General features: G+C 57.4%; 1 protein-coding gene across 6 annotated transcripts in view; it reads left to right on the forward strand.

The window, feature by feature from the left end:
* Window positions 1–15,939, forward strand: part of LOC147099685 (pleckstrin homology domain-containing family A member 7-like) — a 137,465-nt gene that overhangs the window by 77,747 nt on the left and 43,779 nt on the right. For 4 of the 6 annotated variants that reach the window (XM_085969056.1, XM_085969055.1, XM_085969050.1 and 1 more), the window contains exons 8-13: window positions 1,090–2,263; window positions 2,887–2,976; window positions 9,566–9,673; window positions 11,312–11,380; window positions 13,231–13,311; window positions 14,743–14,892. In XM_085969056.1, the coding sequence (XP_085825182.1) occupies window positions 1,090–2,263; window positions 2,887–2,976; window positions 9,566–9,673; window positions 11,312–11,380; window positions 13,231–13,311; window positions 14,743–14,892 (1,672 nt within the window). The remainder of the gene's footprint in view (window positions 1–1,089; window positions 2,264–2,886; window positions 2,977–9,565; window positions 9,674–11,311; window positions 11,381–13,230; window positions 13,312–14,742; window positions 14,893–15,939) is intronic. The other 2 variants (XM_085969051.1, XM_085969054.1) reach the window with 2 other exon arrangements.

Raw genomic sequence — 15,939 nt, forward strand, 5'->3', positions numbered from 1 at the left:
GTTATTGAATGGTCGCTGACCGTCACTGACCGGCTGGTTATTGAATGGTCGCTGACTGTCACTGACCGGCTGGTTATTGAATGGTCGCTGACCGTCACTGACCGGCTGGTTATTGAATGGTCGCTGACCATCTGGTTATTGAATGGTCGCTGACCGTCACTGACCGGCTAGTTATTGAATGGTCGCTGACCGTCACTGACCGGCTGGTTATTGAATGGTCGCTGACTGTCACTGACCGGCTAGTTATTGAATGGTCGCTGACCGTCACTGACCGGCTGGTTATTGAATGGTCGCTGACCATCACTGACCAGTGGATTGATTGAGGGGGTTTACTCCTACATAACAGTTTGCAGCACACTGACTCCAGTGAACTGTTGTCTGCAATCACTGTAGGATATCAGAGGGAGCAGCTACTCAGAGAGAGTCACATTGTTTGGTGCTGGCCTCATCTCTCTGAATAACAGAGCAAATAAAACATTAAAGATTTGTGGAGGGGTTTACATTCCTGAATGTCACAAACAGTGACTTTATTGCAATGTAGGAGAGAGAGCAGGACAGTGACAGTTAATATTACTTCATTATAGGACAGTGACAGGTTCTTGCGTTTTCCTGCTCCCATTCCCTCCAGCACTCTTCCTCGGCTGTGGGTTCCACAATTCTGGCTCCTCGTGTACTTTACCCGAATGCCCATTCTATACACGTGAACAGAGTGTAAGGGATAATAGACTGTTTGACCATGAGGTGCATCACGACCGAGGCTGCTTGTGTCCACATCTCCCAGCAGGTATCACTAGGTAGTGGCCGGGAATGATGTATTCCCCCTTCCTCGCTTGGCCACTGAGGCCCATTGTGTTGCCCTCACTGCTGTCTAACATTAACTAGCATCAACACCACCCCTCCCCCTGTACCCATCCCGCCCTCTCCAGGAGGCTGAGCCTGAGATTTGGAGCTCAGGTCTCTCAAAGTCAGACCTCAAGTGATCTGATTGGTGAAACATCACTGGGCACCTTGGTCAACAGAGAGAAGGTTGGTGATGGTCAGGGAACAAAAAGAGGCCAGCTCTTGTTCATTTGTTCTATTTTGTAACAGGCAATATCTTGTGACGACCGAGTCTGGCCACGTGTATGAATGCCTCAGCGATGGTTACCCAATATCATCAATCAACTGCCAGATCCATGCTGAACACTCCACCCCCATCAGTCTCAGCACAGAAAACAGGCAGCAACAAGACCACAGCTATTACCTCAGTCGGTCAGCTCAAGGGCAGGGGGAGCGAGCGAACCAGCAGAGGCTGCAGGAGAAGAGTTTGCGGCACGAAGCCCCCTCACCAATCACCATCTATCAGGCCAGAATTCTCCCATCCGGCACTCCAGACCTCATCAGCTCCCGATCCATCAGGTCACTGCGCTCGAATTCCTTGCCCATTACATCTGAGACTCCAAGGTACCAGGTACTGCGAAGATCACACACCCCAGATGACCGGTACGTGATTGTATCAGAGGGACAACATGGGCACCATTTTATTGAAACTCCATCTGAGAGAGTTTCCCAGAGGTCACTGGACAGGTCGTGCACCCCAATCACCCAGCATTCCCCAGTGTTGTCAAAAACCACCGCCCCATTCTCAGGGTCTTCACAAAGGGTCCATTCTCCCTTGGAGAGATCAGAAATCAACTCCCGTGCAGACACCTATCACACGGCTTCATCCCACGAGGCCAACCGATCACTGATGAGGCCTCACACACCAATTGGAAGGATCGACATCCTTCCATCCCAACAGGTATCTCCGATGACAGGAAGCAGCTACCTCCGGGTTCCACGGCCAACCGCAGGATCCCACAGTTTGTCAGCCAGTGTCACTGTTCTACCCATGGAGGAACAGCCTGGAGAATACTACGTAGCTACAACATCTGCGAGGGCTCGAGGCCAAACACTGAGCAGGCCGCATTCAAGGCCACAAACTCCCTCCAATCGGCTCGATGTGCTGCCTTCTGAGGAACATTACACTCTCCTGTCGGGCATATCACACGGTCCATTCAGAAGCCAGCAAAGGTCGCCAGGACCATTTGAAAGGTTGACTGTGATACCTCTAGAGGAAAGGGACATCGAGGGCTTGAGTGCCACGTTACCAATCAGGCCTTACGGGCCTAGTCCGAGGCTGCATTACAGACCCCACACCCCAGTGGAGAGAGTGAGCGTTCTGCCTTGCAAAGACCGTCACACCGAGATGTCTCTTGGCAGACACAGGGCACCAGGCATACAGGTAATGTATACAATGATAAATAATCCTTAATGAAATTGGAAGATGTTTAGACATCTCAAATCAATTGTCTCAACTCATCATTAATGAGAATAAACTATAGCGTCTTTCTCTCCCTCTCTCTGTCTTTGTCTCTCTCCCCATCTCTCTCTGTGTCTCTCTCCATCTCTCTGTCTCTCCCTCTCTCACTCTCTGTCTCTCCCCTGTCTTTCTCTCTGTGTCTCTCTCCCCCTCTCTTTCCCCCATCTCTCTGTCTCTCCCTCTCTCACTCTCTGTCTCTCCCCTGTCTTTCTCTCTGTGTCTCTCTCCCCCTCTCTTTCCCCCATCTCTCTGTCTCTCCCTCTCTCACTCTCTGTCTCTCCCCTGTCTTTCTCTCTGTGTCTCTCTCCCCCTCTCTTTCCCCCATCTCTCTCTCTCTCTCTCTCTCTCACTCTCTGTCTCTCCCCTGTCTTTCTCTCTGTGTCTCTCTCCCCCTCTCTTTCCCCCATCTCTCTGTCTCTCCCTCTCTCACTCTCTGTCTCTCCCCTGTCTTTCTCTCTGTGTCTCTCTCCCCCTCTCTTTCCCCCATCTCTCTGTCTCTCTCTCTCTCTCACTCTCTGTCTCTCCCCTGTCTCTCTGATATTAAGCAGCCTCTGACCTACCAAAGTAGATGCTTTCCACCTCCTCCATCTTATATTTCACGAATGAGCAGCACTCTGAGACTATCTGGAAAAACGGTGAGTTCAAAGGATTCATTTTTTAAATGTTTCTGCTCATCAAGGTGGGATTTGTTTTGATGGAATGGAAGGAAGGGGCTGGTGTATGGAACCGCCACACAGCGGCACAGAGCTCACATATAAACAGGGACAGTGTAAACACGGGCTGGGCCCAGGGACATTGTAAACACGGGCTGGGCCCAGGGACAGTGTAAGCACAGGCTGGGCCCAGGGACAGTGTAAAAACAGGCTGGACCCAGGGACAGTGTAAACACAGGCTGGGCCCAGGGACAGTGTAAACACAAGCTGGGCCCAGGGACAGTGTAAACACAGGCCCTGGGACAGTGTAAACACAGGCCCAGGGACAGTGTAAACACGGGCTGGGCCCAGGGACAGTGTAAGCACGGGCTGGGCCCAGGGACAGTGTAAGCACAGGCCCAGGGACAGTGTAAACACGGGCTGGGCCCAGGGACAGTGTAAACACAGGCCCAGGGACAGTGTAAACACGGGCTGGGCCCAGGGACAGTGTAAACACGGGCTGGGCCCAGGGACAGTGTAAACACGGGCTGGGCCCAGGGACAGTGTAGACACGGGCTGGGCCCAGGGACAGTGTAAACACGGGCTGGGCCCAGGGACAGTGTAAACACAGGCCCAGGGACAATGTAAACACGGGCTGGGCCCAGGGACAATGTAAACACAGGCCCAGGGACAGTGTAAACACGGGCTGGGCCCAGGGACAATGTAAACACGGGCTGGGCCCAGGGACAGTGTAAGCACAGGCTGGGCCCAGGGACAGTGTAAACACGGGCTGGGCCCAGGGACAGTGTAAACACGGGCTGGGCCCAGGGACAGTGTAAACACAAGCTGGGCCCAGGGACAGTGTAAACACAAGCTGGGCCCAGGGACAGCGTCAACACGGGCTGGGCCCAGGGACAGTGTAAACACAAGCTGGGCCCAGGGACAGTGTAAACACGGGCTGGGCCCAGGGACAGTGTAAACACGGGCTGGGCCCAGGGACAGTGTAAACACGGGCTGGGCCCAGGGACAGTGTAAACACGGGCTGGGCCCAGGGACAGTGTAAACACGGGCTGGGCCCAGGGACAGTGTAAACACAAGCTGGGCCCAGGGACAGTGTAAACACGGGCTGGGCCCAGGGACAGTGTAAACACGGGCTGGGCCCAGGGACAGTGTAAACACGGGCTGGGCCCAGGGACAGTGTAAACACGGGCTGGGCCCAGGGACAGTGTAAACACGGGCTGGGCCCAGGGACAGTGTAAACACGGGCTGGGCCCAGGGACACTGTAAACACAGGCCCAGGGACAGTGTAAACACGGGCTGGGCCCAGGGACAGTGTAAACACAGGCCCAGGGACAGTCTAAACACGGGCTGGGCCCAGGGACAGTGTAAGCACGGGCTGGGCCCAGGGACAGTGTAAACACGGGCTGGGCCCAGGAACAGTGTAAACACGGGCTGGGCCCAGGGACAGTGTAAACACGGGCTGGGCCCAGGGACAGTGTAGACACGGGCTGGGCCCAGGGACAGTGTAAACACGGGCTGGGCCCAGGGACAGTGTAGACATGGGCTGGGCCCAGGGACAGTGTAAACACGGGCTGGGCCCAGGGACAGTGTAGACACGGGCTGGGCCCAGGGACAGTGTAAACACGGGCTGGGCCCAGGGACAGTGTAAACACGGGCTGGGCCCATGGACAGTGTAGACACAGGCCCAGGGACAGTGTAAACACGGGCCCAGGGACAGTGTAAACACCGGCTGGGCCCAGGGACAATGTAAACACAGGCTGGGCCCAGGGACAGTGTAAGCACAGGCCCAGGGACAGTGTAAACACCGGCTGGGCCCAGGGACAATGTAAACACGGGCTGGGCCCAGGGACAGTGTAAACACGGGCTGGGCCCAGGGACAGTGTAAACACAGGCTGGGCCCAGGGACAGTGTAAACACGGGCTGGGCCCAGGGACAATGTAAACACGGGCTGGGCCCAGGGTCAATGTAAACACAGGCCCAGGGACAGTGTAAACACGGGCTGGGCCCAGGGACAGTGTAAGCACAGGCCCAGGGACAGTGTAAACACGGGCTGGGCCCAGGGACAGTGTAAACACGGGCTGGGCCCAGGGACAGTGTAAACACAGGCTGGGGCCAGGGACAGTGTAGACACGGGCTGGGCCCAGGGACAGTGTAAACACGGGCAGGGCCCAGGGACAGTGTAAACACGGGCTGGGCCCAGGGACAGTGTAAACACAGGCCCAGGGACAGTATAAACACGGGCTGGGCCCAGGGACAATGTAAACACGGGCTGGGCCCAGGGACAGTGTAAACACAGGCTGGGCCCAGGGACAGTGTAGACACGGGCTGGGCCCAGGGACAGTGTAAACACGGGCAGGGCCCAGGGACAGTGTAAACACGGGCTGGACCCAGGGACAATGTAAACACAGGCTGGGCCCAGGGACAGTGTAAACGCAGGCCCAGGGACAGTGTAAACATGGGCTGGGCCCAGGGACAGTAAACACAGGCCCAGGGACAGTGTAAACACGGGCTGGGCCCAGGGACAGTGTAAACACGGGCTGGGCCCAGGGACAGTAAACACAGGCCCAGGGACAGTGTAAACAGGGGCTGGGCCCAGGGACAGTAAACACAGGCCCAGGGACAGTGTAAACACGGGCTGGGCCCAGGGACAGTGTAAACAGAGGCTGGGCCCAGGGACAGTGTAAACACAGGCTGGGCCCAGGGACAGTGTAAACACGGTCTGGGCCCAGGGACAGTGTAAACACAGGCTGGGCCCAGGGACAGTGTAAACACGGGCTGGGCCCAGGGACATTGTAAACACAGGCTGGGCCCAGTGACAGTGTAAACACAGGCCCAGGGACAGTGTAAACACAAGCTGGGCCCAGGGACAGTGTAAACATGGGCTGGGCCCAGGGACAGTGTGAACACAGGCTGGGCCCAGGGACAGTGTAAACACGGGCTGGGCCAAGGGACAGTGTAAACACAGGCTGGACCCAGCGACAATGTAAACACGGGCTGGGCCCATGGACAGTGTAGACACGGGCTGGGCCCAGGGACAGTGTAAACACAGGCCCAGGGACAGTGTAAACATGGGCTGGGCACAGGGACAGTGTAAACACGGGCTGGGCCCAGGGACAGTGTAAACACAGGCTGGGGCCAGGGACAGTGTAAACACGAGCTGGGCCCCGGGACAGTGTAAACACGGGCTGGGCCCAGGGACAGTGTAAACACGGGCTGGGCCCAGCGACATTGTAAACACGGGCTGGGCCCAGAGACAGTGTAAACACAGGCCCAGGGACAGTGTAAACACGGGCTGGGCCCAGGGACAATGTAAACACGGGCTGGGCCCAGGGAAAGTGTAAACCCAGGCTGGGCCCAGGGACAGTGTAAACACAGGCCCAGGGACAGTGTAAACACGGGCTGGGCCCAGGGACAGTGTAAACACGGGCTGGGCCCAGGAACAATGTAAACACAGGCTGGGCCCAGGGACAGTGTAAACACGGGCTGGGCCCAGGGACAGTGTAAACACTGGCTGGGCCCAGGGACAGTGTAAGCACAGGCTGGGCCCAGTGACAGTGTAAACACGGGCTGGGCCCAGGGACAGTGTAAACACGGGCTGGGTCCAGGGACAGTGTAACCACGGGCTGGGCCCAGGGATAGTGTAAACACGGGCTGGGCCCAGGGACAGTGTAAGCACAGGCTGGGCCCAGGGACAGTGTAAACACAGGCCCAGGGACAGTGTAAACACGGGCTGGGCCCAGGGACAGTGTAAACATGGGCTGGGCCCGGGGACAGTGTAAACACAGGCCCAGGGACAGTGTAAACACAGGCCCAGGGACAGTGTAAACACAGGCTGGGCCCAGGGACAGTGTAAACACGGGCTGAGCCCAGGGACAGTGTAAACACAGGCTGGGCCCAGGGACAGTGTAAACACAGGCCCAGGGACAGTGTAAACACAGGCCCAGGGACAGTGTAAGCACAGGCTGGGCCCAGGGACAGTGTAAACACAGGCTGGGCCCAGGGACAGTGTTAACACAGGCCCAGGGACAGTGTAAACATGGGCTGGGCCCAGGGACAGTATAAACACGGGCTGGGCCCAGGGACAGTATAAACACGGGCTGGGCCCAGGGACAGTGTAAACACGGGCTGGGCCCAGGGACAGTGTAAACACGGGCTGGGCCCAGGGACAGTGTAAACACGGGCTGGGCCCAGGGACAGTGTAAACACGGGCTGGGCCCAGGGACAGTGTAAGCACGGGCTGGGCCCAGGGACAGTGTAAGCACAGGCTGGGCCCAGGGACAGTGTAAACACAGGCTGGACCCAGGGACAGTGTAAACACAGGCCCAGGGACAGTGTAAACACAGACTGGGCCCAGGGACAGTGTAAACACGGGCTGGGCCCAGGGACAGTTTAAACACAGGCTGGGCCCAGGGACAGTGTAAACACAGGCTGGGCCCAGGGACAGTGTAAACACAAGCTGGGCCCGGGGACAGTGTAAACACAGGCTGGGCCCAGGGACAGTGTAAGCACAGGCTGGGCCCAGGGACAGTGTACACACAGGCTGGGCCCAGGGACAGTGTAAGCACAGGCTGGGCCCAGGGACAGTGTAAGCACAGGCTGGGCCCAGGGACAGTGTAAACACAGGCTGGGCCCAGGGACAGTGTAAACACAGGCTGGGCCCGAGGACAGTGTAAACACAGGCTGGGCCCAGGGACAGTGTAAGCACTGGCTGGGCCCCGGGACAGTGTAAACACGAGCTGGGCCCCGGGACAGTGTAAACACGGGCTGGGCCCAGGGACAGTGTAAACACGGGCTGGGCCCAGGGACAGTGTAAACACGGGCTGGGCCCAGGGACAGTGTAAACACAGGCTGGGCCCAGGGACAGTGTAAACACAGGCTGGGCCCAGGGACAGTGTAAACACGGGCTGGGCCCAGGGACAGTGTAAACACGGGCTGGGCCCAGGGACAGTGTAAACACGGGCTGGGCCCAGGGACAGTGTAAACACGGGCTGGGCCCAGGGACAGTGTAAACACGAGCTGGGCCCAGGGACAGTGTAAACACGGGCTGGGCCCAGGGACAGTGTAAACACGAGCCCCGGGACAGTGTAAACACGGGCTGGGCCCAGGGACAGTGTAAACACGGGCTGGGCCCAGGGACAGTGTAAACACGGGCTGGGCCCAGGGACAGTGTAAACGCGGGCTGGGCCCAGTGACAGTGTAAACAGGGGCTGGGCCCAGGGACAGTGTAAGCACAGGCTGGGCCCAGGGACAGTGTAAGCACAGGCTGGGCCCAGGGACAGTGTAAACACGGGCTGGGCCCAGGGACAGTGTAAACACGGGCTGGGCCCAGGGACAGTGTAAACACGGGCTGGACCCAGGGACAGTGTAAACATGGGCTGGGCCCAGGGACAGTGTAAACACGGGCTGGGCCCAGGGACAGTGTAAACACGGGCTGGACCCAGGGACAGTGTAAGCACAGGCTGGGCCCAGGGACAGTGTAAGCACAGGCTGGGCCCAGGGACAGTGTAAACACGGGCTGGGCCCAGGGACAGTGTAAGCACAGGCTGGGCCCAGGGACAGTGTAAACACAGGCTGGACCCAGGGACAGTGTAAGCACAGGCTGGGCCCAGGGACAGTGTAAGCACAGGGTGGGCCCAGGGACAGTGTAAACACGGGCTGGGCCCAGGGACAGTGTAAACACAGGCCCAGGGACAGTGTAAACACGGGCTGGGCCCAGGGACAGTGTAAACACGGGCTGGGCCCAGGGACAGTGTAAACACAGGCCCAGGGACAGTGTAAACACAGGCTGGGCCCAGGGACAGTGTAAACACGGGCTGGGCCCAGGGACAGTGTAAACACGGGCTGGGCCCAGGGACAGTGTAAACACGGGCTGGGCCCAGGGACAGTGTAAACACGGGCTGGGCCCAGGGACAGTGTAAACACGGGCTGGACCCAGGGACAGTGTAAACACGGGCTGGGCCCAGGGACAGTGTAAACACAGGCTGGACCCAGGGACAGTGTAAACACAGGCCCAGGGACAGTGTAAACACGGGCTGGGCCCAGGGACAGTGTAAACACGGGCTGGGCCCAGGGACAGTGTAAACACAGGCCCAGGGACAGTGTAAACACAGGCCCAGGGACAGTGTAAGCACGGGCTGGTGTGCTCACTATCAGTCACAGGGGCGATACAAACATTCCAATAGATTGCCAGCTTTTTGCTACATTAATAAACTGTGATAAGACTGGATATTGTGGACTGGGCGGGGATTGGTCGCTGAATGACCAGCCTCACTAGGGATGTTTTACTACGTTACTGGCGCTATATAAATGCAAGTTGTTGTAGTGAAACGTCCCAAGACGCTTCACAGGAGCGATTATCAGACAAGCTACATAAGCAGATATTAAGACAGGTGTGTCAAAGATCTTGGTTTTAAGGATCAGCCTAAAGGAGGAGCGAGAGTTAGAAAGGTCTATCACATCAGAAGAGGAATGTGAGATGATGAGGAGTAACGTCATGTGTTTATATTTCACACTCCTGTACTGAATGTAGTTTCTGGGATTTTTCTCTAACTTTCTCACTTTTCCTTGACAGGGAACCATTTCCAGCATCGCTCAACTTCCTCCCCGTCCCCCGACCTCACCTCGACCCAGCCCCAGTCCTCTGCTGCCAGCTGTCAGGAGACTGTCCATCGCTCCTTCTGTAAATATAATCACAGCGTTTGTCAAACAGGAGAAGGGAGAGAGCGAGATAGGGCGAGCGAGACAGAGAGAGGGAGAGGGAGTACCGCGTGTGGGGCACCGCGTGTAGAGTACCGCGTGTAGGGCACCGCGTGTAGAGCACCGAGTGTAGGGCACCGCGTGTAGAGCACCGAGTGTAGGGCACCGAGTGTAGGGCACCGAGTGTAGGGTACCGCGTGTAGGGCACCGAGTGTAGAGTAACGTGCAGGGTACTGCGTGTAGAGTAATGGGTGTAGGGCACCATGTGTAGGGCACCGTGTGTAGAGTAATGGGTGTAGGGCACCGCGTGTAGAGTACCACGTGTAGGGCACCGCATGTAGAGTACCGCGTGTAGGGCACTGCGTGTAGAGCGCAGAGAGTAGGGCACCGCATGTAGAGCGCAGAGTGTAGGGCACCGCGTGTAGGGCACCGCGTGTAGAGCGCAGAGTGTAGGGCACCGCGTGTAGGGCACCGCGTGTAGAGCGCAGAGTGTAGGGCACCGCGTGTAGGGCACCGCGTGTAGGGCACCATGTGTAGGGCACTACGTGTAGAGCACCGAGTGTAGGGTACCGCGTGTAGGGCACCGCGTGTAGGGCACCGCGTGTAGGATACCGTGTGTAGGGCACCGTGTGTAGGGCACCGTGCGTAGGGCACCGTGCGTAGGGTACCGTGCGTAGAGCACCGTGTAGGGCACCGTGTGTAGGGCACCGTGCACCGTGTGTAGGGCACCGTGTGTAGGGCACTGTGCACCGTGTGTAGGGCACCGTGTGTAGGGCACCGTGCACCGTGTGTAGGGCACCGTGTGTAGGGCACCGTGTGTAGGGTACCGTGTGTAGAGCACCGTGTGTAGGGTACTGTGTGTAGGGCACCGTGCGTAGGGTACCGTGCGTAGGGCACCGTGCGTAGGGCACCGTGCGTAGGGCACCGTGTGTAGAGCACCGTGTGTAGGGCACCGTGCGTAGGGCACCGTGCGTAGGGCACCGTGTGTAGAGCACCATGTGTAGGGTACCATGTGTAGGGTACCGTGCGTAGGGCACCGTGCGTAGAGCACCGTGTGTAGGGTACCATGTGTAGGGCACCGTGTGTAGGGCACCGTGCGTAGGGCACCGTGCGTAGGGCACCGTGCGTAGGGCACCGTGCGTAGGGTACCGTGCGTAGGGTACCATGTGTAGGGTACCGTGTGTAGAGCACCATGTGTAGGGCACCGTGTGTAGGGTACCGTGTGTAGGGCACCGTGTGTAGGGCACCGTGTGTAGGGCACCGTGCGTAGGGCACCGTGCGTAGGGCACCGTGCGTAGGGCACCGTGTGTAGGGCACCGTGTGTAGGGCACCGTGCGTAGGGCACCGTGCGTAGGGCACCGTGCGTAGGGCACCGTGCGTAGGGTACCATGTGTAGGGTACCGTGTGTAGAGCACCATGTGTAGGGTACCGTGTGTAGGGCACCGTGTGTAGGGCACCGTGCGTAGGGCACCGTGCGTAGGGCACCGTGCGTAGGGCACCGTGCGTAGGGCACCGTGTGTAGGGCACCGTGCGTAGGGCACCGTGCGTAGGGCACCGTGCGTAGGGTACCGTGCGTAGGGCACCGTGTGTAGAGTACTAAAGTGCTGTGTTTCTCTTGCAGACATGTGGGCGGGAGATGTACCGGGAATTTACAGCAGAGCCTGTCAGAAGGGCTGAAAGTGAAGTTGACGTAAGTCTCGTTTTGAGCTACTTTTATTCCTCCTTTAAAAAATTTTCCTCATCAGTACAAAATATAATCACAGCATTCACCAAATACCAGGAGACGGAAGAGAAAGAGAGGGAGAGAGAGATGGAGGGGAGAGAGGAGGAGGGAGGGAGGGAGAGATAGACTTCTTCTTTCGTATGGTAGTAGCAAAGTAAATCAAATGTCTATCGAAGTCGGATATCCAGGCCAAAGCTTCCGGTGTAACAGCGTGGAGATCTTGTCGGCAGCCTGTGAATCTCCTCTGAGGGCAGTGTTCAATGATGTGCTCCAGGGTCTGATCAGGAGCTCCACAGTCGCATAATGGGGATGCTTTTATCTTCCATCTAGAGAGATTGGGCTCGAATTTCCAAGTCCCGTGGAGGCGGGTTTGGAGGCGGGAGTGGGGGGGAAAATTGCAGAATTGGGGGGCACGAACCCTTCCCGCCCCCATGCCCGTTTCCCAGGAGGCGGGTACCCGACCTGTGCTGGGAGCCGCCTCCCCGAGGCGGGAAGGGGATTAGTGCCAATTAACTGTCTGTTAACAGGTAGTTACCAGGCAGTTTTTGGCCTAATCCCTATTTTTAGCCCTGAAGTGTGGGCTGCCCGACGGCCCCAAACCACGCCAAGTTAGCGAGGCGGACTGAAGGGCTTGGAGGGATCGAGATGTCCGGTGTTCAGGTGAGTGATGGGTGCATGAGTGCAGAGGTAAGTGTGTTTGGTGTGTGTAAAGTGTTTAAATAAGTTTTACTTACCTTTACTTACTAATGCAGGCTTCCTTCCTTCAGGTCTCGGGAGTCCCTCATCTCACCGGCACAGAAAGCAGAATGTCCGCGAGCTGTCAAAATCTGCAGCATTCTGCTTTCTGTTCTGGAGAGATTTCTAACTGAGTCTGTGGAGAAGGACTCAAGTTAGAAGTCAGATTCAGTGTTTGACAGCTTCACAGAGCTGTCAAACGCTGATATTTCATCTGTTCGAAGCTCTTGACAGATGAAATGTCAATCCCTGACGTCACCTGTAACCGGGTGTCCCTTAATTGGCCTGCTGAGCCTGCTGGGCGGGGCTCAACAAGGTCAATCAAGGGAAAACCGCATGGGTTGGCCACAAATCGATGGAGGCGGGACTACAACCCAAAAAGTGGGAGTCCCGCCTCCATCATGTCCCCATTGACAAAATCCAGCCCATAGAGTGAGATAGAGAGAGAGAAACCTGTTTCAAGAACCATTCTCAGATTCAAACACTCCCAGGGCAAGTACAGCACGGGTTAGATACAGAGTAAAGCTCCCTCTACACTGTCCCCATCAAACGCTCCCAGGGCAGGTACAGCACGGGTTAGATACAGAGTAAAGCTCCCTCTACACTGTCCCATCAAACACTCCCAGGGCAGGTACAGCACAGGTTAGATACAGAGTAAAACTCCCTCTACACTGTCCCATCAAACACTCCCAGGGCAGGTACAGCACGGGTTAGATACAGAGTAAAGCTCCCTCTACACTGTCCCATCAAACACTCGCAGGGCAGGTACAGCACGGGTTAGATACAGAGTAAAGCTCCCTCTATACTGTCCCATCAAACACTCCCAGGGCAGGTACAGCATGGGTTAGATACAGAGTAAAACTCCCTCTACACTGTCCCATCAAACACTCCCAGGGCAGGTACAGCACGGGTTAGATACAGAGTAAAGCTCCCTCTACACTGTCCCATCAAACACTCGCAGGACAGGTACAGCACAGGTTAGATACAGAGAGTTTAGGTTAGACAGGGGAGAGGTTACGTTAGACGGGGTGTTCTCCTTGTGATGTTTGTTTCTGATGTTGTTCCTCACTCTGTGTCTCTAGGTGTTGCTGACCAGGCTGTGTGGGCAGGACAGAGTCCTACAGGGGCTGGTGGCGGAAGCAAGTCAGCTCAAAGCAGAGAAGGTATGTGAGCAAACGCACCTCAGTGTCAATGTGCAGCCGGCAAACCGATCCTCCCTCCTCCCTCCTCCTCTCAATCCCACTTCCTGCTCCCTCCTCACCCTCCCCTCCTCCCCACTCCCTCCTCCCCACTCCCTCCTCCCTGCTCCCCCCTCCTCTCAATCCCACTTCCTGCTCCCTCTTCACCCACCCTCCCCTCTTCCCCACTCCCTCCTCCCTGCTCCCCCCCTCCTCTCAATCCCACTTCCTGCTCCCTCTTCACCCTCCCCTCTTCCCCACTCCCTCCTCCCCCTCCCTACTCCCCGCTCACTCCTCCCCACTCCCTCCTCCCCCTCCCTGCTCCCCGCTCACTCCTCCCCGCTCCCCGCTCACTCCTCCCCCTCCCCACTCCCTCCTCCCCACTCCCTCCTCCCTCCTCCCTGCTCCCCCCTCCTCTCAATCCCACTTCCTGCTCCCTCTTCACCCACCCTCCCCTCTTCCCCACTCCCTCCTCCCTGCTCCCCCCTCCTCTCAATCCCACTTCCTGCTCCCTCTTCACCCTCCCCTCTTCCCCACTCCCTCCTCCCCCTCCCTACTCCCCGCTCACTCCTCCCCACTCCCTCCTCCCCCTCCCTGCTCCCCGCTCACTCCTCCCCGCTCCCCGCTCACTCCTCCCCCTCCCTCCTCCCCCTCACTCCTCCCCACTCCCCACTCCCTCCTCCCCCTCCCCTCCTCCCCACTCCCTCCTCACCCTCCCCCCTCCCTCCTCCCCCTCCCTCCTCCCCGCTCACTCCTCCCCCTCACTCCTCCCCACTCCCCACTCCCTCCTCACCCTCCCCTCCTCCCCACTCCCTCCTCCCCACTCCCTCCTCACCCTCCCCTCCATCCCACTCCCTCCTCCCCCTCCCTCCTCCCCGCTCACTCCTCCCCCTCACTCCTCCCCACTCCCTCCCCTCCTCCCCACTCCCTCCTCACCCTCCCCCTCCCCTCCTCCCACTCCCTCCACACCCTCCCCTCCACCCCACTCCCTCCTCCCCCTCCCTCCTCCCCGCTCACTCCTGCCCCCTCACTCCTCCCTCCACCCCGCTCCCCCCCCTCCTACAACAACAACTTGTATTTATATAGCACCTTCCCACGGTGCTTCACAGGAGCGTAATCAAACAAAATTTGACACCGAGCCACATAAGGAGATATTAAGACAGGTGACCAAAAGCTTGGTCACAGAGCTCGGTTTTAAGGAGCGTCTTAAAGGAGTAGAGCGAAGCGGAGAGGCTCAGGGAGGGAATTCCAGAGCTTAGTGCCTCGGCAAGAGGCCAGAATTGGAGGAGTGCAGAGGTCTCGGAGGGTTGTAGGGCTGGAGGAGGTTACAGAGATAGGGATGCCCAGCGTGCGTTTATTAAACGACCTGATAATGTGTGCAGGATGTTCCTGATGTGCCTGTTGGACTTTCTCCAGGACAAAGTGGAAGGTGTTCTGGAAGTGACGCGATGCCAGATGTTGGACTTTGGTGGACAGCAGAACATTGCGGAGCAGTTAACGTACCAGCAGAGGATTCTGCAGGAGGATCTGATCCAAATCCGTGCCAAGCTCTGTGACCTTTCCATGGTAACCACCGAGAAGCAGCCGCTCACAGTCATCGTGCCGTTCCAGTTTTGGAAGGGAGAATGATGGAAAATGAAACAGTACCATCATCAAACACTTTCAGTAAAAGTCTCGGCTTGGCTCAGCCAGCATGAGGCAGAGGGTGTGTGTTGCAGCCCCACTCCGGGTGCTGAGGGACTGCAACGAGCCGAGGGGCCGGTGCTCCAGTGAGATGTTAAACCAAGGCCCCCCTCCCCCCCCCCCCCCCGCTGTCCCCCTGTTCAGGCGAATGTTACTGAGCCCCAAGTTTACTGATCACTCCCGTGTGAGGGATCACGTTTCCTCCGTGATCCAGGGAAGCTCGTTACTCGTTCAATGTCTCGGGAAGTGTAGAAGGACCTCGGATCTGAGCAGAGATCCCTCGTCACTGTACTTGAGCTTACGGCAGAATGGAGGTGTTCAACCCATCAAACGATTTACTCAGTGCTGACCGAGTGGCACCCAATACAGTCGGGACACTTACAGGAATTACAACCTCCTCAAAATGTAAAAACAGCCCGACAGTGAGAAAGTCAGACAAATGCAAAATACTGCAGATGCTGGAAATGTGAAATAAAAACAGAAAATGCTGGAAATACTCAGCAGGCCAGGCAGCATCTGTGGAGGGAGAAACAGAGTTAACGTTTCAGGTCGATGACTTTTCGCCAGTTCTGACCTGAAACATTAACTCTGTTTCTCTCTCTACAGATGCTGCTCGACCTGCTGAGTGTTTCCAACATTTTCTGTTTTTAAGTGAGAAAGTCAGTCTTGAATATACCAGGCTGGCACAGCGTGGGCATGATTCTCCCCATGGCAATGACCCACCAGAGCTGTGGTGGGATCTCCTCCGCCACGCAATCGACATCCTTCCTAATGTAGGGTGCCCGAAATTGGACACAATATTCCAGCTGTGGCCTAACCTCATAAAAACCATCCCAGCCCGAACCTGGTGTCCCCAGGTCTGGGTTCCGGCACCATTAGTGCGGCCAGGTGTAATCCCTGCACGGTTTAGCTTTGGGAGCTGGGGCGAAG

The sequence above is a fragment of the Somniosus microcephalus genome, chromosome 28 (assembly GCF_052327205.1).
Source record: "Somniosus microcephalus isolate GS21.2 chromosome 28, FLI_Smic_1.0, whole genome shotgun sequence".
Lineage (NCBI taxonomy): Eukaryota > Metazoa > Chordata > Chondrichthyes > Squaliformes > Somniosidae > Somniosus > Somniosus microcephalus.